We start from the raw sequence: 20,297 nt of genomic DNA, 5'->3' as shown, positions 1-20,297 counted from the left end.
ACTTTTAATAAAAAAAAAATTATTATCACATTTACTTTAGGACTAAGTTTATAAAGAGAAAGTAAATAAACCAAATCATTTTTAAAGATTAATGTTTTCTGAAAAGTTCAAATTTGGTTTCCAAATAACAACTCGAGTCTCTTTTTTCACATTTAACATCTACACAGTTCTCACATTTTTTTACTTCATCCAGACTCATGGAAGCATTTGAAGTGCTTGGCAAATTATCACATGTATAATTGTTTTTTCTCAAAAAAACATCAAATTCACAAAGTAATCGAGGTTTTAGTGATTGTTTATTATCACATTGTCTAATATTTTGGTTTCTTATACCAAGTGTTTTACCAAATTCACAAATTAATTGAGATTTTATTACATCTTTTTCAACACTTTGTTTCAAATGTCGAGTTCTAAAATAAGTTGGTTGATCAAATTTGTGAGGTGGTTGGGGCTTCAGATCTTCATGTGTTGGGCAAGGTGGTTTATAAAATTCACGAGGTATTTGAGGTTTTATCAAAATTTTATCATCAAATTGTTTTGAATTTTTATTTACCAAGCAAAGATGATTATTATATCCTAGAGGTGAATGAGGATTTAACAAATTTTTATTTTTATCTTCTTTCAAATTTTTATTTTTTGAATAAATTGGATTATGAGATTCACCAAGTGATTGGGATGTTAATAAATTTCTATTATTTCTTTCTTCTAAATCTTGATTACTTGAAGGAATTGGATTATTAAATTCACCAAGTGATTGGTGCATTAATAATTTTTCTTCATTATATTGTTTCAAATCTCCATTTTTCAAGTAAAGTGGTTTATAAAACTCTTGAGACAATTGAGGATTTAATAAACTTTTATTTTCAATTTGTTCCAAATCTTTATGTTTTGGACCTAATGAGTTATCAAATTCAGAAGGTAGTTGAGGTTTTACTAAATTTTGGTCATTGCCTTGTTCCAAATCTTTCTTATCTAAAACAAATGGCACATCAAATTCACCAAGTAATTGATGTTCAAATAAAATTTTATCATCATATTGTTCCAAATCTTGATCTTTTGGACTAAGTGCTTTATCAAATTCACAAGGTGATTGAGGTTTGAATATACTTTTATCATCACCTTGTTTCAAATCTTCATCTTTGAAAAAAAGTGGTTGAGAGGAACTTGTTTGAATATTTAGATTGTTTTCTTTTTTTGAGATTTGTTGAATGTTTGTTTTATCTTCTTCCTTCAAAAGAATTGTTTGGGTGCTTTGTGAGTAAGATGATAGGTTGGCTTTTTTATTTTCAAGAATAGATGGAATTTTACTGTCATTTAGTTTCTTAGAATTAAAATTTTCAATTCCAAAAGAACTTGAAATTTCATTTCTAGAAACAATAAAATCCGAGCTAAACTTATTATCTTTGGCCTTTTTGTTTCTTATTTTTAGACATTGTTTATGCTGTGGAGGTTTGATTTTATTTGTTGCAAAACAGTTTTCGAAAGTTGAAAGCAGGTGAGATTCAACACGTGGAAAAATATCTTCTAAGTAACTTTCATACATGCATTGATATTCTCCATGAAAAATATCATTTAGATTAAATCCTTTGGAAAAAATTTCTACACATAGATTTAAAAGGATTATTTAAAATTTCATAATATTAATTACATTGATACAATGTAAATAATGACAGACGAAAAGTTCGTGTGGCAAAACCTAGAAGAATTTTAAATTCATAATGTCCTTTGAAATACATGCTAGTAATGACAATAATAACAATAAAAACTAGTAAAACTTAAATGATTGTCTTTTGGAACACATTACATATACATATAATTTATTATTATTATTTTTTAAAAAAATGATTTTAAACTTAAGCAGTTATAGATATCAATTTACCGTAATATTTTGAGAAGTGAAATTTTTTTGAACATTCAGGTGACTTATTTTTGAGTTTTTTGATCTTTTGCTTGGCATTCAACTGCAAGGTTTTATTGGGTTTACTTTTCGTAGAACCATTTTTATTTGAACCTTTGTAAGAGCTAAAACTGCTACAAGGATCTGAAATTTCATTACAAATTATTTCACTGCAACGAGCATTGTAAAGAAGTTAAAATATCAAGATATATTGATACAACAAATATGGACATTTGATTAAATCATTGGTTATTAACATCATTCTTGTTATTTTCATCCACAAAAAAAAAATTCAAACTTTTAATATATTTAAACATATATAAATTATTTATAATATTATATTAAGGTAATTTTATAACATTATACATACATATTATACCTTAATAGTAAATTGTCTTCTTCTCTAATAATACATGATTTTGACCATGGCTTGGGATGTATCAATTGTTTTGGTAGTTGAATACATTTTGTTTTTATAGGTTCATGAGAGGATTGGAAGACATGTTTTTCAATTTGGTCATATTTATTTTTGTTGATCAGATCATTTGGATTGCATTTCCATGTACAATTTACACTTGAATTTTTGCATTTTTCTTCTTTAGGTGAAAAAAAGGCCAAATCAGAATTCGAAGTCAATGGTACAATAGAATCTACAACCAAATTGAATAATATGATTTTAAAAAAAAATTATTGCAAACTTATCATAAAACACTAGAAGAAGACGAAGAAAAAAGCCACATAACAACTAGTCAAGCTTATTAAAATCACACATTATACATTCGTCAATTTAAAGCAACGAATAACAATTCAAACCACCACCACAAACTTTCAACTACTAAACACCAAAAATTTTCATCACAGATCAGTTTCAACAAAACCATTCACATTCATTCAAAACTCAGCACATTATCAAATTCCACAACAAAATATTCAATTTCTTGTTCCCATGAAAACCACCACCACTAACCCACTCTCACAATGCTAACATATATATATATATATATATATATGTTCTTTTCGTTTCTCTTGGATAGCAGAGTGATACACACACAATTCATGCTCAAGCACTCAACATGACACATTTGTACATGAGCTTGCAATCACATCTTCTCCATTGCTCCTTTGATTGAACTAACTAACAAACCAATCAATTAATCTATACCTTGGATACATGTGAGGATACATTTGCAGAAATATTAATATATATATATATATATATATATATATTTTATTTATTGATAGATTGGAATAGTGAGATAGCGAGAGAGAGGAAGAGGGCTTGGGACAGTGCCTGCTTTGGAGGGAGTCTTGCATCGGAGCTTCATTTCCAGGCACTCCAGCGTTGCTTTCATGTCCTGCACCTCCTTCATCGCTGCCCTTGTTGATGCTGTTGTTGATGTTGCTGCTGCTGCTATTGCAGTGGAGCCATCTACAATGAAGGACCTGGAGGAGCATGGCTTCGAGATGGAGATGGAGCTGGAGGAGGCTTCGGCACCCACGCCCTTGTTGTTGTTGTTGTTGGTGCACTGCAATTCAAGGCTCATTATGTTCTCATAATACAGTGGGTAATGAGACAAGACACATACATACGCATGGCTTGTTGTTATTGTTGGTGTTGGTGCTGGCTATGAGGGGTGGGTTTTCTCAGGTCAAGCATGTTGGTTTGCTGTTGCAGGGCACATGGTTGTGTCATTCCAGACATGTGGATGTGGAGGGGAAGGCAGGAGAGAGTGAGGATAGAGGGAGGCGAGGAAGAATGGCGGAGGAGGAGGAGGAGACATACCTCGGCAGGAACGCGGACGTAGAAGTCTCCGTAGGCGGAGTTGGAGGTTCTCCAGTGCAATGGCTTGCATGGTGCAGGTGGCAGCAGTTGCACTGGGAACCCAAACAGATTGCGAGTTAATTATGCAATTCTCTACGTCGACAGGATTTGATGCACCCTCGGTTCCAATTTCATTTCATTTTCATTCTCATTTCATGTCCATGTTCATGTTCTGTGAGGTTTAGTGGGAGTATCTATGTGTTGTTGTGAGTTTCCGTTACTTGGGTCTTGCAAAAGAGGCTCTCGAGCCACTAGGAGGAGGATTTCTAGGTGTAGTTGACATTCAGGAGGATATAACGAGGTTTTGTTTGTTAATTTTGTTATTTATTCATTTATGTTTGGATGGACCTATTTCTCTCATCGAGGGGTTTCAAGCTATGTCTAGTATAGTTCTCAAGGGCATGGCAAGGGCCACCCTGGTGCGATTGAACACACCACCTCAAAGGATAAACAAGCAGCATACATCTTGAATGAGGCATACATCTTGAATGAGACCAGACAAGCAGGATGCGTGTAATTTTTTTTTGTCAGCTCTTGGGTTCACCTGATCCAACATGACCTGTTTTTCAGCAATCCTTTTTCTGCAACCCACAAGTAGGAAAAAGGATTCACACTCATGAGCACGACCATTCAACGGATGCCCATGTCGGACATGCCTCAGAGACCTGTGACGAGGTTCAACAGCAACAAGTCTCAGAATCCTTCAAGCATTTGGTGATCAATAGAGGATGTTGAGTATGTACCCATCGGTAGAGCCACCACTCATCAGCCTTGCCAAGACGAACGGGTAACCCTAGCAATGGCAGCAGGTGCTATCACAACTTGTACTGACATGGTTGGATTATCTGAGAATCATTCCTTTTCCAGCACCACTTAAGAATCTTCTATCAGTGGACTGCAACAGGCTGAGTTCAAGTCGTAGTGCATGGCGTGGTCCTCGGCCCCCAAATTGATATGGTAGTTCAAAGCTTGCAGGAATCATCTACAATCAACTCAGCTGGCCAGTTGAACCTCGGGTCTCCACATGAAGAGGCGAAAAGAACCAAGCAAGGCTTCTCAAGCGTGCTCTCAAACCGATGAGAAGATGGCGATTCCTACAGGTGAGATTCCTATCATGCTTCATGGCCCATGAGAGGGTTTGCCGAGTTTAGGGTTCATGAGTTCTGGGATAGCTCAACAAAGTGCTACTGTGCTGGTGGTTGAAGCACATCAGTTGTGAACTAACCTAGAGAACGAGGAAAACATCTGAACGAGAGGTGTTGCAAGGGTGCAACAGCCGGTTCATGGTGATTCGGGGCACTCATCGTTTGGCGGATACGAAAGGCACCAGGGCATGGGAAGAGGCAAGCCCGATGATGTCCAGTGATGTCTCGGAGCTTTTTGACCAAATTGGTGGCACTTGAAAGGACAATTTCCATTCATGCGACCCTTGGGACCGTGGAAACAGAAAACTGTCACATTCCCAACAGCGTTCAACATCCGTAACTGTATCAACTCCGCTGTATCCGATTGCGATTTTCTCAACTGGCAATCCAGATGAGTGTACTTTCCACCCGTGAGTCAATCCAACATGAAAAAATAGTATGTACATATATGTGTGTACGTATAAATTGTGGCTCAAATTGTGGTATATTCACTTTTCTTAATACTTTTCTCTATTCTATTTAGCCGCTGGAAAAGTTTTCTGTGCACTGGCAACACTATTGCGAATGTTGACACAAGTAAGCCGATTGAAGAGAGGGTATTTTGAAGTCATCTAAAAGGAATACAGGTAGAATTTGCCGACCTCATGAAAGTTTTCATGCAGTGGGAAGATGGAATCCACATGCATCCATCTTATTACAAAATAGATTGAAGATTTAGTTAATTAGGCTCTGGTTTTCCGTGTGTGTCCGCTCATGAGATGATTCCAGAATAGGTTGTTTTCATCTCCTGAACGTTGGAACAATACAACTCTTGGGAAATATTGTAACCTGTGAGGTTCAGGATGATCAAATGTTTGGTGTAAAAACTCCAACATCAGAGTGGTGATATGGATAATAATGAGCTGAGACAAATGGGTGTTTCTGGGTGGCAAGTTTTCTGGTCTTTCGATTAAGATTATTTTGATTTCATTACAGTTTCAACAATCAATTTTATTGTGTAATACAGGAATTACAGCATATCAGCGTCAAAACGTAACGCTTACACCTTCGCAACATTGCCAAACATTAAAACTTTGAACAATGGAGATCTGTAAGCCAAGTTTGAAACTTTGAAAGTTAGAAAATGTTCACATTACATGGTCATTGGCAAATGGTTTGTTGCTTGATTGATGGATGAAAAATCCAATAGTTTGTAAGCTGAACATTCATTGAAAAATATAATTCATGTACATTAGTACGAACATTTCATGCTAATTTAGTAGATGATTCTGTGAAAACGGATTAAATTAAACATTATTTTAAAGGTTCCTTGATGATATGTTTTTGGGTTAGAAACCATTAAAAATAAATTAAAACAATTCTTGTATTTACTACATGGACAAAACAGCTTTCGTTTGTTTCCCTTTTTTGGATTTTTCAAATCTTTGTGTATACCAATTAAGTTTTCTACAAAACAGAACAAAACTCTCAAAGTTGCCCAAAATAATCAGATAGAGTAGCAACTAAAACATTTCCACACTGAACCAATGACAGTAGGCTGAATAAAAAAAGAAATGAAATAATAAATAGAATGAAAGTGGGTGAAATATTGATGTAAGGCAGAGTGGATTTGAAATTGAGTGTGAAAAATATAGTGAGATCAAGAATATTTGGTAAAGGAATACAAGAACAAAAAATATGATATAATTCAATCTTTGTGATCACATCTTTCAAAGTTCTCTAAACCCTTACTTTGGCTATGTAGCTCATACTTTAGTGGAGATGGCTTCATACCAAAGTAGTCAATTCATTGAATACTTCGATCAAATTTGATGTATACATATCATGATGTTTTGATGGACATAAAGTCATTCATTTGTATCTTAATGTTGATTTTGAACAATTGTTCATTAGTAGGTGCTATATTGTTAATTAGATCCAGACTATCCAGGAATATTTAAATTTTCAAGTTGAAAATATTACAACTCAAATGGGAAGTTGGAAAAAAAGTACATTTAAAATTATCATTAATTTGTTTGTCAATGTTTTCTGATGTTGGGTGTTTGTCATAATGTAATTGGGGACATAGAAGCTTTCTATTGAGACTTTTGTTTTGATATTTTGTATTTAAGTGATAAATTGACAGTCCAAGCTTACATATTTCTTTAAAAGAAATCCTTAAAGTCGCTTAAACCTACACATATAAGCTCTTAAAGTCCTTAATTATTACATAATTGAAAAAAAATTACATACTTGAAGAAACTATTTTTTGCAAAACAGTGTTGGGTAAAGAAAATATCATCTAAAATACAGAAACGTACGAAATCAAGTTTCAGTATATTTATGTAGATTTTTTTTTCAAAAAAAATAAATAGTTTCATAGATGTTACAATATACTTCCTACAATGACACTTTATATAAAGTACATATAATATTGAATAATGATAGTAATAATAAATCAGAATAATGTATGTATATGTTTTTCAACATGAATTCAAAAATTGCACAAACATGAATAAAACATTTTGACCCCTTCAAATACTACTGATACTGATTAAATGACAATTACTTGCAATCTTGACCATAATTCTACTTAAATTATTTAACAGTGAGTAAATGTGGTACACATGCTTGTTTCAGATAAAAAGTAAAAATAAAATATAATAAAAGGTTTAAAATTTTTGAGGATTCAAATATTTGAGACTAGTATTGAATGATCAGACGAACTTCAAGTCTTAAAAAACGTAGAATTTCAAAATATAGTAGCAACAAAAATGTTTGAAGGGGCAAAAATAATAATAATAATAATAATTGGATTCACTTGCATAGCATTTACAGTACTATACAATGTAACCAAAAGTATCAAAGATCTTTATCCATTAGAAAAAACCATCCTAATGCATGTAAAAAAAACTGAAAAAACCCAAAACAAAAGAAAAAAATCAATGGTATAACATCAAGAACAGATACAAGACATGGATATATTGAAGTACAAGATTGAAGGATCTTATATTGCATAAAATACACAACCCACAAGTCATTTTCAACTTATACTATGCTGGTTACAAAGGATACACTTACAAGTTTGATAGAAGGTATAGTATATGGTACAAAATTAACGTACAGGGACAAAATGAATGAAATGAAACCAAGTGGAAATTTAGCTAAGTTGGTTGTAAAGGAATCAACATGTGATCATTGTATGAAACAATGAAGTACAGCAGTCCAATACCTAGACCCAAGGCTTGAAACAGTGTCCACAATACTTGCTTTATGGCTTGATCTTTAGCATTGACTGCAACGTCTGCGGATTTTGTGATATTTGATGGCACCTCCAAATTGTTTACCTTCAATCATGTAATTTTACATAAAAGAAAGGTTAGAGGAAAAATAAAGCTCTTACATGTCTAATAAGAAGTTTCATGACTGTTATTGAGAAACAGAAAATCAAATTGACTAATTAGTTTCATTGAGAAGTGAGCTTACATGATGAAGAAATCTAACTTTCTTCTTGGGCACATTCTTCTGCTTCCCTGCTTCTTTCATTTGATTTGCCAACAACACTTTTTGTTCTTCCAGAAACTTTGCAAACTCCAATCTCTCTTCTAACCATGCCATTGAATGCTTGGATACCATTGCATCACTTTCCCTTCTATTCTCCCAATCTTGATCCAACCTCTCTAAAAGTTCCCTTCTCAACTCTATTTGCTCTTGAAGTTGAGCACCCAATGACTTGACATGGTCTTGGATCTCCTTTAATTGTTCATCCTTGTTGGACAATCTTTCATAATATCCTTTCATGTTGATTTCACACTTCAGCCGCTCTTGTTGCTCTTCTTCTAATTTTTGTGCCAATTCTTTATATATTGTATTTTGGTTCTTCATATTTATTGTATGCAATTTAAATTCTTCATTTAACTTCTCCTCAAGCTCTTTTCTCAATTCAATCTCTTTCTTCAATTGATGTCTTAATTCTTCATGCAATTTCTTCTGTTCTTCTATTTCCACCACATATTGCATCTTCTCCATGCATTTTTGGTCCACCTTCTCTTCAAGTTCTTTCCTAAACTTCATCTCTTCCTCTTGTTTGTGCACCAACCTTTCATAGGTAACTTTTTGCTCTTCTAACTTTGTCATAAGTTGTCCCCCGTTTCTACATTCTTGGTCTAATTTCTCCTCAAGTTCTTTTACAAACTTGATTTGTCCATGAAGTTGCACAATCAACAACTCTATTTGGTTAGAAAACTCACCCATTTTTTTCTCCATATTAGGTAGCATCTCAAAAAGCACCATCAATCTTGCATCACTTTTCCATCGCTCTATTCTTTCCTCCTCAAGCTTGTGTTCTAATGCTTCATGCAACCTTATTTGTTGCTCCAATTGTGCACTATGCAATGCCCTTTCTTTGTTTTCATTTTGCAAATCTTCTACAAGTTTATTCCTCACATCAATCTCCTTCTCCATTTGTACAAAAAGATGAATCTTTTCCTTGTGATCTTCTTTCAATTGTTCTTCAAGCTTGTTCTTTAAGTCAATTTGCTCCTCAAATTGTACCTTCAATAATGATACTTGATCATACAAACTCTTCAATTTATCCTCCATGGTGGGCAATATTTCATGCAACTCCATCATCTTTACTTCATTTTGTAATCGCTCTCCACATTCAACATCAAGTTTAAGTTTGAATTCTTCATGTCTTTTGGATTGCTCCTTTAATTGTGCAGTAGATAAATCTACTCGGTTGCAAATTGCATCAAGTTGTCTTGCTTGTTTTTGAATGAGTTGATTAAGATCTACATGTATATGACGTCTTGGAGTTTCTTCAATTGGAGAAGATTTTTGAGTTACAAGTATTTTATTGCTTGATTTTCTTATAGGACCTATACAAAAATAATCACCCAAAAGACAAAGTTAATAATTAGGATGAATAATTGAATTTAATTAAAGTGTTATCTATTGCTTTCAAATACCAAACAACAATTTAATAATACGTTATAAAAATGAGATAAAAATAAAAATAAATAATAAAAACATGTTACTTTGAAACAAAAATACCTAAAATAATACAAGTATTATAATATAATCTTTTTTAATGTAATGAAATAAATACTTTATAAAAAAAAAAATTGAAAAATAATAATATCAAACAAGAACATAAATAGGTAGAATAAATCTTACTTCCAATTGTAGATTCATTCACTTTCTTCAACTTCATAGTACTTTCTAATGGTCGAGGCTTGGAGCTTCCAATGCTCAATCTAGACTCCAAATTTTTACCAATACTTAGTCGAGACTCCAAATCTCGTTTGTTCTCTGAAAATCATCAAAACCATGTCCAAAAATATTTACCACTTACACTTAATACCAAAAATAATAATTAAAAAAATTGAAATTAAAAAATTAAATTATTAATTCAATTCTATATTTATAAATATATTTCTATCAATATTGTTCAACCATTATGTTGCATAATTATTAGATAATTATATTTATAATTATTTTTTGAAATAAAAAATACAATAAATCATTAAAATTGATTTTATTGAATATAATGCAAGTATCTATACCATGTTCAATACCTTGATCTTTTCGAAGTTGCTTCTTTCCAAATGGTTCCTTTGAACTTGTCCTTTTAGGATTGTCATGTAGTTCCTTCATTCCTACACATAACACAATTGTTAATAAAACATAATTACTTTGTGTAAATATTCTAGTAGATAGAAACATATAGAATCATAATCAAATCCTTAATGAACAAATTTGATATTTTATAAATCAAAAAATAAAAATCAATTTAATCAAAACATCAAATGCAATAATATTTTCCACCTAACATTAAATAAAAATACACTAAGACTACACTATAACAATATGCAAAAGACCAACCTTGCTCAAGTACGACACCAACATTTTTGCCATGCAAGCTAACCATCCCATGGTTTAACTTTGTCTTTTTTCCTTCATGCTTGGAGTCTTCACTTAATGGCAAATCCGGCGGTTGAACTCCAAATTGATCAAAATCAATCACCTCAAAATCAAGTCGTTTTGGTCCCAACACACTTGACATATCATTGTCTAAATCCACTTCTTCCATATTTGCATCTAATAGAAAATATTTGTACAATAGCAAGATAAAAACCCAATCAATGAAAAAACACGACTTGAAAAGAAAACACAACAAAAACACATCTTAACAAAAACACGACACAATTCTGTTAAAATAACTTCCTGGAATGGGACTCAGGTCAATGAATTTGTAAAACACAAGTTGAATTCATGTTCATGGGTTCATCTCTCCACCTTTCTTGACCCTCAACACCGACACAGACCTGCAAGTCTCTCTCTAGACGCCGAGAACAGCATGCAAGCACCGGGTTTGGTGGGATAGAATAGAATAGAGAAAAGAGCAAACACTGTGGCGAGGATTATACCTGGAGGCTCCAAGTTATACTTCCGGGCGGATTCTGCAGACTTGCCGATGCTACGCAGCTGCGAGAGGCGCTCCGCAATCTCCATCACCACAGACTCGCATTCCTTCTCTAGGCTGCTGCTGCTGCTGCTCTCCTTGTCTTCCAGCTGCGGCGTGCTCCGCTCCTCATACCCTCCTCTGGAGACGTGCACGAAGGATGATGATGCCTCCGAAACGTCATCTGCCGGGGATCGCTCGGACTGATCGTCAGTGCCCACGAAGGACCCAGCTTCTATGACCTCCTGCACTGGATCCTCCTCTGCGTCCCTTGTCGCACTGGCGCTGCCTTCGTTGCCAGTAGTAGCAATCGGTGTTGATTCACTCTTATGTACAGCTCCTCCTGAATCCCCTCGCTCGTCATTACGGATGGAATTTGCTTCCTGAAGATCCTCCAGCTCGGGTTTTCGCTTCCCCGATGTGAACGTGGGGAAGTTCTTCTTCTCACTCGCATCCGTGCTTTCCCCTGGATTCTGCAACCCACATCCAAGTTTGTTGAAGGAATCATTTTCTAACCCAGTTTGTGGTTGGGAATTCTACGTCATTTTCTAATCTCGAAGCAAAAAAGTAAGCAATCTTTGCTACATCATTCCATAGAAGTCAATTGAAAGCGAGGGCGATGGCTGGAGATTTACGAATTCAACAAAGAACTGGTTCAACAGAACAGAGAGCTCCTTGTGTCGAGCTACCGATAATTGCAAAAACAAATTGACTTAGCCCGCCATTCCAGATAAACAACCCCCCCCCCCCCCCCCCCCCCCCCCGAATCCTCGACCCGGATTGGCGAGTGAAGAAAATTCAAGCAAAATTCTTCTAGCTGATTGAATAGGAAAAAACGACAAAACGAAAAACGGGGATTGCAATACGTGTGAGGTAGCAACTTCAGGCTCTGTAAGCTTCTCCACGCTAGCGTCGCCTTGTTGCTCAATACTGGTGTCCTCGGCAAGCTTTGAATCCTCTCTGCTCGAGTTCTCACAAACATCCCCTTCTCCCGACATTTCAACCCTTCCCGACGCTGAGCTAGCTTCCCCTTCATCTTCCATCACCTCCAACTTGCTGACATCTACTGCACCAACCCACGATTCTTCACTCTCCAAGCAAGATTCGCTATTCGAAATGAAAAACGCTCCCACTCTATATCATTTTTTTAATCTTTTTCTCTTCCAATCCTAAGCTGCAAGATTACTATACAATCTCAGTCGCACCTCGAGCTTCCAGGAAGAGCGAATTCAGAGCCGCTACACCATTGATTCATTGCTGGACGGAAAGTGACTGGCGTTCACTTCAAGAGACAACCAGGGTAAAGCTCGCAAACGGGACAGAGAAAAGGCCGGAAAACCCTAGTGAACAGTCTCAACGTTCTGAGCCACTCAAAATTTTGAAAACTACGGAAAAAGCTGGGAGCAGATTGCGGGGAGGGGGGTCCGAAGACCCAGGAACCAACCTTGGGCACTTATTGGAATTAAGTAACCTAATCAAGCTTCTCCCCCATGAGAGAAAAAAAAGCAGAAAAAGACCAGATTAACGCAACGATTAACCCAAGAACTGGTCGTTCAAAGAACAGAAATCGTGCCAATCATTCACGTCATGCCAATCGTGCACGGCAATCCAGCTCTCAAGTAGCTCTTGCTATGAAGACATCCCCCTTGGCCCTTCCACGCATGAGAAGCCTCAAGAAGCTTTCAGTTCTCGGGGGGTGCTGGAAATTTTCAAAGCTGGGGGGAGGGGAAAGAAAGTCCTCGTGTGTGTGTGTGTGTATGTGCATGGGAGATTCGATTGCCCGAGGGAACAGAACAAGAAATCCATGGGAGTCAAAGGGATGAGCTGAGCTGCGAGAAATTCGCTTCGATTGGACCACGCCCGTGTTGAATCGGTCCGTCTCTAAATGCGGGACCCGGTGACTTGGTCGTCCATCACCACAAATAGTCCGGGATAAATCCAAACCGTGATGCTTTCGGAGAAAGCGAAGCCAAGCCAAGCAAACCTTTCCTCCTCGTGGGGTGGGGATCAGTTCCACCGGACGAACATTCTCTTCGGATAGTGGTGTGTCTTGGTCACCGTAATCCTTTCCCCTAACAGTGATGTGAGGTTTCTGGGGGCTTTTGTCGCGGTTTGTATTCGAAGCGATCTGAGCTGGACTTCAACTTCAGATGCAACCGTTAGACGCACTGATCTTGAAACGTGAGCCAGCTTTACGATGGCAAGGATTTCCCCGCTGTGTTGAATGTTGTAGGCAACTCGAAACGCAGTTGTTTAGGAGCTTGCTTTTGGGTGAAAAGCTAGCGTGGTGACGATGGAGGAGGTGCATGGTGTTCGTTTTCTTGAAGCTGGAAATTGCGTTGTGTTGTTGCGGTGTGTGGCTCCACAGAGTCGCGTCGTGTTTCGAGTGATTCCAGCGTACGAAGAACGGAAAAATGTTTCGCTCTCGTTACATTTCTGGTGCCACGAGTTGCTGCTTTTTTGCGATTCCGTTGCAATCAGCTGTGTACTTGAGTTGCAAACATACAAATAAACATTGAAAACGTGTCGGGAAAGTTCGAACTCCGACGATGAACAACTCAGTGCATTCGTGAACGCCGTTTTTCGCTGCGAAGGGATGGATTCAGGACTGGGATCCTGATTGTCTATGTCATTGCAGCGTGTCTAAAGAGTGATCGAACCGACTCTTCACAAGGTCTACTGATCCCTCGCTCTTGGTGCCTCAGACAGAGGATGTCCAAAGAAATGAATCGGGAGCCGCAGTCTTGCTGCTATAAAAGGCGTGGCTACACGAACCGCGCGAATTGAAAAGGCAACCAGCGCAGGATTGTAAGAGAAGACCAAAACATTAGGTTCCCACCACAGATCGACGTCATGTTTGAAAATTCGAGCGCTCAGTACCAGTTTTTCTTGAACAGATGAAACTACCCAAAAGCCTCTCATGCACACTCTTCGTCGATTTTACGGGTATTAGTTGCATGAAAACTCCAAAATCTGGAGATTCAAAATCCTAATGCTTGCAACACATTCTTTGCTGTTCATCCCGTTACAGGCAATCTAAACCCCAAACTTGTGTAGTGAAATAAGGATTGCTCTGAGTGATACGGTCTTGCAAATTTTTGCTGGCAAACCTTTCCTACAGTGTAAGCCCCATTTCTGAACAATTCCCGCCGATTCTACGAATCAGCCAACGTGAAGAAGCAAAGCATGAGTTCTGTTTAGGGAATCGGACACGGCCATCACGCCTGTGGCACTGGAAAGATGCATCAATCATCGTAATTTTAGTCTCAGATCTTCGATTTTCACCCACAGAGTGCCGTTTCACATTCACACAACGTGGATATTTCGAACAGAGCTCTGATCATTTTGTGGAATACGAATTGCAGTAAAAACCCTTCTGGTTTTAAAAACATAGCCATCTGTGTATCCCCACAAAATCATGTTAATGAAATTATCCTGACAATAGTAATTGTGAGCACAGTGATACCCAACGTATTATTTTTCTCCACGTTTAGAAAAAGCACCCTTGCCTGGATACCTCCAACCTCGAGATTTCCGATGCGATGAATAATGAAGCTCGCAACCCTATAAATTGGCGTGCGACTGTGCCAGGATTCGCCCTACAAAGTATCCAACTCCTTCCTTGGAAATTGCATTCTCGACCTCGCCTCCAAACGTACCCTTCCAGTTGATGGAGAGATCCTTCACCCTATGGATTAAGCATTGGTTTTCGGATCACGCCGGATAGTTAGTGGTACACTGACCAGCTTTAGACCCGAGGAGGTGTCTCTACTACAACACCCTACCACAATACTGTCTTGCTCTTCAGAGTTTCTTAGGATCTGCAACTTTGCTGTTGTTGATTCGGAATAGAACTGAGACATAGAATGGGAATGCGTGAGTGCTAAGATTTCATTCTTACTGTCGCCCTTGAACTCGGCACCAACTACTTTATTTTGTGTGCGAGGATCGGCACGATTCCATAAGAATTAAAATATACTAAATACCCATCAGAATGGCTCTTAAAACTTTGAACGGATCAGTCTTCGTTTTTAAGGTTCAAAGTAGCGAGATATTTCACTACATGCCGTTGCATGAACAAGTTGTGAGCTACAAGGGATATCCAATTCTGTGGTCTGAAGTCCTGCGATTCGTATGAACAGTAAATCTACAACGTACAGCAAAGATAATTGAGCGATGGATCAGCATGGAAGTCGAGACTCAATTCTCCCCACAAGGCCCATCGCCGATGCAGTGAAGCTACAGTCATTTCTGCAACTAGATGTTCGAGCGCTTCACCACACACGGCAATTCATGCGATGCTGTCCCTATGGCTTAGGTGTCCTAGGAATATGCTCTAGACCCATATACTAAAGGTATATCTACTTGGATTATCTCGAAGCGTTTCGTTGCGCATATTTTGTAAAAAGCTGAGCAAAAATCTCGTCTTGCTTCTCGGCACGCAGCTCCTCCCTCTCTCTCCATTCATCTTCCCGCTCTCGCCATGCATGTTCTCGAGCAATCCGATCATGTTCGAGGAATTCCATATTCTTCTGCCACTCTCGCTCCTTCAAACGCCTGTCCATCTCCCGGCTGTCCAGAATGTCGCGCCACATAGCCTCAGCCTTCAGCTGCTGCTGGAAAAAATCTTCCAGCACTTCTTGCATGCTGTTAGCCCGATACTTGTCGGCTGTCACGCGCTGCCGCTCTTTGTCAGATTTCCTTTTTTTCCGACGCTGTAGACGCTCATCTTCGTCGTCGTCTTTGTTCTCCTCTTCTTCTTCAGTGTCCTCATCAGAGAGCTTCAGTTCTCCCCGCTTGACCTTCTTCTTTGGCCGAGAGCCGGGTTCAGATTCCAGTAACAACCTATCCATGTTCTTCGCTCGTTCAACAAAAATCGTATGCAGTTCTTCGAAGAAAGGACACTGTCTCCCATTGTCAGGCTCGGATGTCTCTTTACCCTGCACATTACGCAACGCTCAGGTTAAAGTTCCTCCGTTGCAAATAATTACAAAGCTAAAGCTCCATTCGGTCATCGAGTACAAGTACTAGTACATACCCGCGAAAAAAATTAAAATCAACCAACCAACCAATCAATCAATCAATGGCCATAATCGAGTTGAAACCCCAATGACACAGCACAAACATGCAACGTGGACCCAAAATGTAATTAGTATTTAGCAAGCGCTCAACAAATATAAAAATTGAGCGTTTGATTGCAACACAAATGAACCTTCAACAACTCTTCTCAACAAGCAATGAGACACAACGATCGCTGCAAAGATCAAAAGACAAGATTACCCAATGAATAGAGGAAAAACAAAAACATCACAAGCAGAGAAAAAATTAACTGGACTGCATTTACAAGTAAAACATCTCCCCTACGAAAGCCACAAACCCACAAAAACCAAGACAGTTTCGAATTAACAAACCTTATATCGATTGACGAGGTTCTTCCATTTACACTTGCACTGATCCGCGCTTCGCCGGTACGACTTCTCCTTCATCTTCCCGGAGATGAGCTCCCACAACGTCTTGTTCCGCTTAGTCTGCGTGAAATCCTTCTCGAGCTCCGCGCGGATGGCAATAAACTCCTTCGTCTCGTGGTACCCCCATTGCGGGATGCGGTCCTCCTTCTTGACCCCTCTCCGCCCGTCCGGCGTCACTACCGACTCCCCGGCCATGTCCGAGGCGCTTTGCATGGTCGCCAAGGGCGCTATATTCGGCACGCTCGTCATAATCGTCAAGTGATCCCCCATCAGCCCTGTCTGCGGCGGCCGCATCGCATACGCCATTTCACCCCGACGCTCAATTCTTCCCCCTCACGCCCTCTGCTATTCACAACGCACTGTAATCCATCCCCTTGTCTCCCTCCCTCCCTCACTCTTTGCAACCAACCACCAATGCTCTCCTTATTCCTAAACCATGCCCCGCAACAACCCTATCACCACCACCACCACCACCACGAATGAGTTTCCAAACCCTACCCGATTGGTTAGTTACGCCATAGCCAAGCTCCTCCTCCCTCCCTCCTCCTGCTCCTCCCTTCCTTCCTTCCTTCCTTCCTTCCTTCCTAGTCCTGATTATGAAATTCCACCACACTGCACCATCGCCGTCAGGCTGCATTGCATCCGGGCTGCGACTGTACCATCATCCATGGCATCCCCCCGTCCTCCTCCTCCTCCTCCTCCTCTCTGACCGTCCGTCCCTCCGTCAGGAGAGAAAGTGAAGCATCGAGTGTGAAAGGGAAGGCAAGGGCCACCGCCATGGCCATGGCCATGGCCTTTTCCTCCCTCCTCCCCTTCGGCCATGGCCATGGCCTTTTCCTCCCTCCTCCCCTTCGGCCATGGCCATGGCCTTTTCCTCCCTCCTCCCCTTCGGCCATGGCCATGGCCTTTTCCTCCCTCCTCCCCTTCGGCCATGGCCATGGCCTTTTCCTCCCTCCTCCCCTTCGGCCATGGCCATGGCCTTTTCCTCCCTCCTCCCCTTCGGCCATGGCCATGGCCTTTTCCTCCCTCCTCCCCTTCGGCCATGGCCATGGCCTTTTCCTCCCTCCTCCCCTTCGGCCATGGCCATGGCCTTTTCCTCCCTCCTCCCCTTCGGCCATGGCCACGGTGCTGTAGAGTAGTGAGTAGACTAGAGAGTAGAGTATGGTATAACAAAGAGTATATTACTATAGTAGAGTACAGTAGCGTGGAAGATTCTGATGCCACGTTCGTTCGCACATTCATTCGTGTTCTCTACAATGAATCGCTCGTTTTCATTCGTCGACAGTGTTTGTTCCATTCGTTTGTTAGTTACGTTTGATCCCACCGTTCACAGCGTTCCCTCGGCCCTGGGGAGTTGAAGCGCACATGTTCTCCGTGAGTTCCATTCTTCACATTATGTCCTAATTGTTGTGTCTTAGAGTGAATGTGCGTGTGTGTGGTTTTGTACTTCCTTGCTTCTAGTTTCTAATTCGTTTGCTGGACTATTTCATGTGTGTATTTTTTTTAAAGGTTTATGTGTGTGTATGTGTATGTGGTTTTTTAGGAGATGGTTGTTTGTTCTTATGTATGAATATTTTAAATTGAAAATAAATGGACATTGATATTGGAATGTAAGATTGTGATGTGGTTTGGTAAGTGATTTATTGTTGAATCTATAGTTTATATATATATATATATATATATATATATATATATAAATATATACGTGGAATAAAATGATAAAAAAAACCCAAAGTTTTACTAAATCAACCTACATACCCTATTCTTAGCCGTTTCTCTATTCCCAACCATCGCCCTTGTTCGTCATGTTCCTAGTCTCCCCCCTCCATCTCTAACAATGGTTGGAAACAGGAATGTGGGTTTTAAGGGTGCAATGATGCTTAAGATAGAGTGGATTGCTTTACTAAAAATTTATGTCGCTTTATCATTTCCTCCTATATATATATATATATATATATAGATATTAAAACTAATTACATGTTGGAATAATAATAGTAGTAGTAAAGATGATGATAATGATACTAATCTTTCTTTATTCTATATATATTTTTTAATTTGTCTACATTGAAATTAATGCAACAATTATAATATGATTGTGGAAATGTAATCAAGGAAAATGATTAAAGAATATATTTTTTATTTTTAGTAATATATATAATCAACTAACATACTTTTGCTTGGAGCATCAAAAAATCCCATTTGTTGGAATAATAGGGTGGTAAAACCTAATTACTACCAAGTTATCCAATTACTAGGCTTAGAGGATGGAGAAGGCCATGCTAACAGCAATAACAATAGTAGGAGTGGTGCAAATGAATATGACCCACACTTAGCTAACATAGCACTGATTTTTTAGTTTATTTTTAGTCATAGTAAGGGACATTGATTGGTTGAATAAAATTAGTGCGGGTTGTAAAATTTTCTTGATTGATTGAATGTTGATTGATGTATGATTGGTTGAGTTTTTTGAAATATTTTCCAACCTTTATGTGAGATATTTTTGGTCTTAGTAAACATCTAGCTTGCTAAATGGATCTCCTTTCTAATATATATACACACTGAAAGGAAACCATTTAGCAATTAAAATGATTTCTGAGATCTAGATGCTATTTATTAGTATATTTATAATTATTAAAATTTGGATAATATGCATAATATTATTGAAAAAATACATAATGAATATATGAGAAATTGTAATTATTTATTTGTGTTCATTTAGTGTTGAACTTTTGATATTATAATAAACTATTATCAATACAGTGTTTTAAAATATGTTTACAAAGTTATTAATTTTCAACGATTGAGAATTTTGATTTCTCATTTCAGGTAAGTTTGAACTTCAGAAAAAAATTCTAGAGGGTGCAAACCTGTAATGCACATTCAAGGTTAAATTTTCAGTTTAGAATAAACATCCTTTCAATTATTTCATAAATAAAATTTCATTTTTTTTATTTTTAAGCTTGAATCTTTCTTAGTAAAATAATAATGTCCTTTCTCAAAAACTCATCCAATCCACGAAATTTAAGGACAGACATAAAAATAAAAATAAAGTTATCCAATCAGAAAATTTTCAATGACAGATACCAGTTGGTCGCAATGAATAAAAAAATTAGACGTATGTGAATATTAAATCCAAAATGAAAAAAGAATGCATTCCATTTTAATGAACAAATCCAGAACTGTTTGTTTAATACAAATGCTTCAGGATTAGATGTCAAATTAATTCATGTCATGATATTTATAAAATATGCATAATGTAGCAAACATTAATCTCATACAAATAAATCTTTATTTATGAAGATTCTTTTATTTAAAAGTACTACGTGTCTTATTTATTATACATGATATATCCCTTAAATTCAACTCTATTTTTATTTATTAAAAAAAATTAAGTAATTCAATCTTATATAAATTAATGCCTCGGAATATATATGTATATATATATATATATATATATATATACATGATTGTTGCTAAATTGTATGAATTTACAGTTAAAAAGAACAAATCACTTTGTTTC

The 20,297-nt window shown here is 37.6% G+C and overlaps 3 protein-coding genes and 1 long non-coding RNA gene across 19 annotated transcripts; 1 reads left to right on the top strand and 3 right to left on the bottom strand.

Moving 5' to 3' along the window:
* Window positions 1-47: 47 nt before the first annotated feature.
* On the bottom strand, window positions 48-4,604 carry LOC112285699 (uncharacterized). 3 transcript variants are annotated; one of them, XM_073535927.2, is made up of 7 exons: window positions 4,463-4,602; window positions 4,264-4,300; window positions 3,681-3,772; window positions 3,189-3,423; window positions 2,277-2,547; window positions 1,880-2,067; window positions 48-1,599 (listed from the first exon to the last, which is right to left on the bottom strand). In XM_073535927.2, exons 1-5 carry the CDS (start codon window positions 4,464-4,466, stop codon window positions 2,517-2,519), a joined length of 399 nt encoding a protein of 132 aa, XP_073392028.1. In that variant the 5' UTR covers window positions 4,467-4,602; the 3' UTR covers window positions 48-1,599; window positions 1,880-2,067; window positions 2,277-2,516. The 3 variants fall into 3 exon arrangements, with proteins under 3 accessions (XP_073392028.1, XP_024382478.2, XP_073392029.1); XM_024526710.3 differs by lacking the exon at window positions 4,264-4,300 and having other exon boundaries at window positions 4,463-4,604; XM_073535928.1 differs by lacking the exons at window positions 48-1,599; window positions 1,880-2,067; window positions 2,277-2,547; window positions 3,189-3,423 and adding an exon at window positions 3,424-3,563.
* Window positions 3,325-6,248, top strand: LOC112285700 (uncharacterized). 5 transcript variants are annotated; one of them, XR_012218074.2, is made up of 4 exons: window positions 3,325-3,462; window positions 3,573-5,261; window positions 5,388-5,490; window positions 5,871-6,248. It is a non-coding gene; the product is annotated as an uncharacterized LOC112285700 (long non-coding RNA). The 5 variants fall into 5 exon arrangements; XR_016504584.1 differs by having other exon boundaries at window positions 5,388-6,248; XR_002970787.3 differs by lacking the exon at window positions 5,388-5,490 and having other exon boundaries at window positions 3,573-5,274.
* Window positions 6,249-7,827: 1,579 nt separating this feature from the next.
* On the bottom strand, window positions 7,828-13,035 carry LOC112285400 (uncharacterized). Of its 10 annotated transcripts, none has more exons than XM_024526196.3 (8): window positions 12,515-13,035; window positions 12,176-12,375; window positions 11,275-11,782; window positions 10,730-10,945; window positions 10,411-10,503; window positions 10,022-10,156; window positions 8,330-9,723; window positions 7,828-8,190 (listed from the first exon to the last, which is right to left on the bottom strand). In XM_024526196.3, the coding sequence occupies exons 2-8, from the start codon at window positions 12,350-12,352 to the stop codon at window positions 8,008-8,010; spliced, it is 2,706 nt and encodes a 901-aa protein (XP_024381964.1). In that variant the 5' UTR covers window positions 12,353-12,375; window positions 12,515-13,035; the 3' UTR covers window positions 7,828-8,007. The 10 variants fall into 10 exon arrangements, with proteins under 10 accessions (XP_024381964.1, XP_024381963.1, XP_024381965.1 ...); XM_024526195.3 differs by having other exon boundaries at window positions 12,176-12,372; XM_024526197.3 differs by having other exon boundaries at window positions 12,754-13,035.
* Window positions 13,036-15,304: 2,269 nt separating this feature from the next.
* LOC112285401 (trihelix transcription factor GT-3b) lies at window positions 15,305-17,555 on the bottom strand. The gene is made up of 2 exons (XM_024526202.3): window positions 16,721-17,555; window positions 15,305-16,249 (listed from the first exon to the last, which is right to left on the bottom strand). Exons 1-2 carry the CDS (start codon window positions 17,081-17,083, stop codon window positions 15,680-15,682), a joined length of 933 nt encoding a protein of 310 aa, XP_024381970.1. The 5' UTR covers window positions 17,084-17,555; the 3' UTR covers window positions 15,305-15,679.
* Between the last annotated feature and the right edge of the window lie 2,742 nt (window positions 17,556-20,297).

The sequence above is a fragment of the Physcomitrium patens genome, chromosome 8, assembly GCF_059467195.1.
Source record: "Physcomitrium patens ecotype Gransden chromosome 8, ASM5946719v1, whole genome shotgun sequence".
NCBI lineage: Eukaryota > Viridiplantae > Streptophyta > Bryopsida > Funariales > Funariaceae > Physcomitrium > Physcomitrium patens.
Note: the sequence above shows the minus strand (reverse complement) of the source record. Positions and strands in the feature narration are given on the sequence as shown.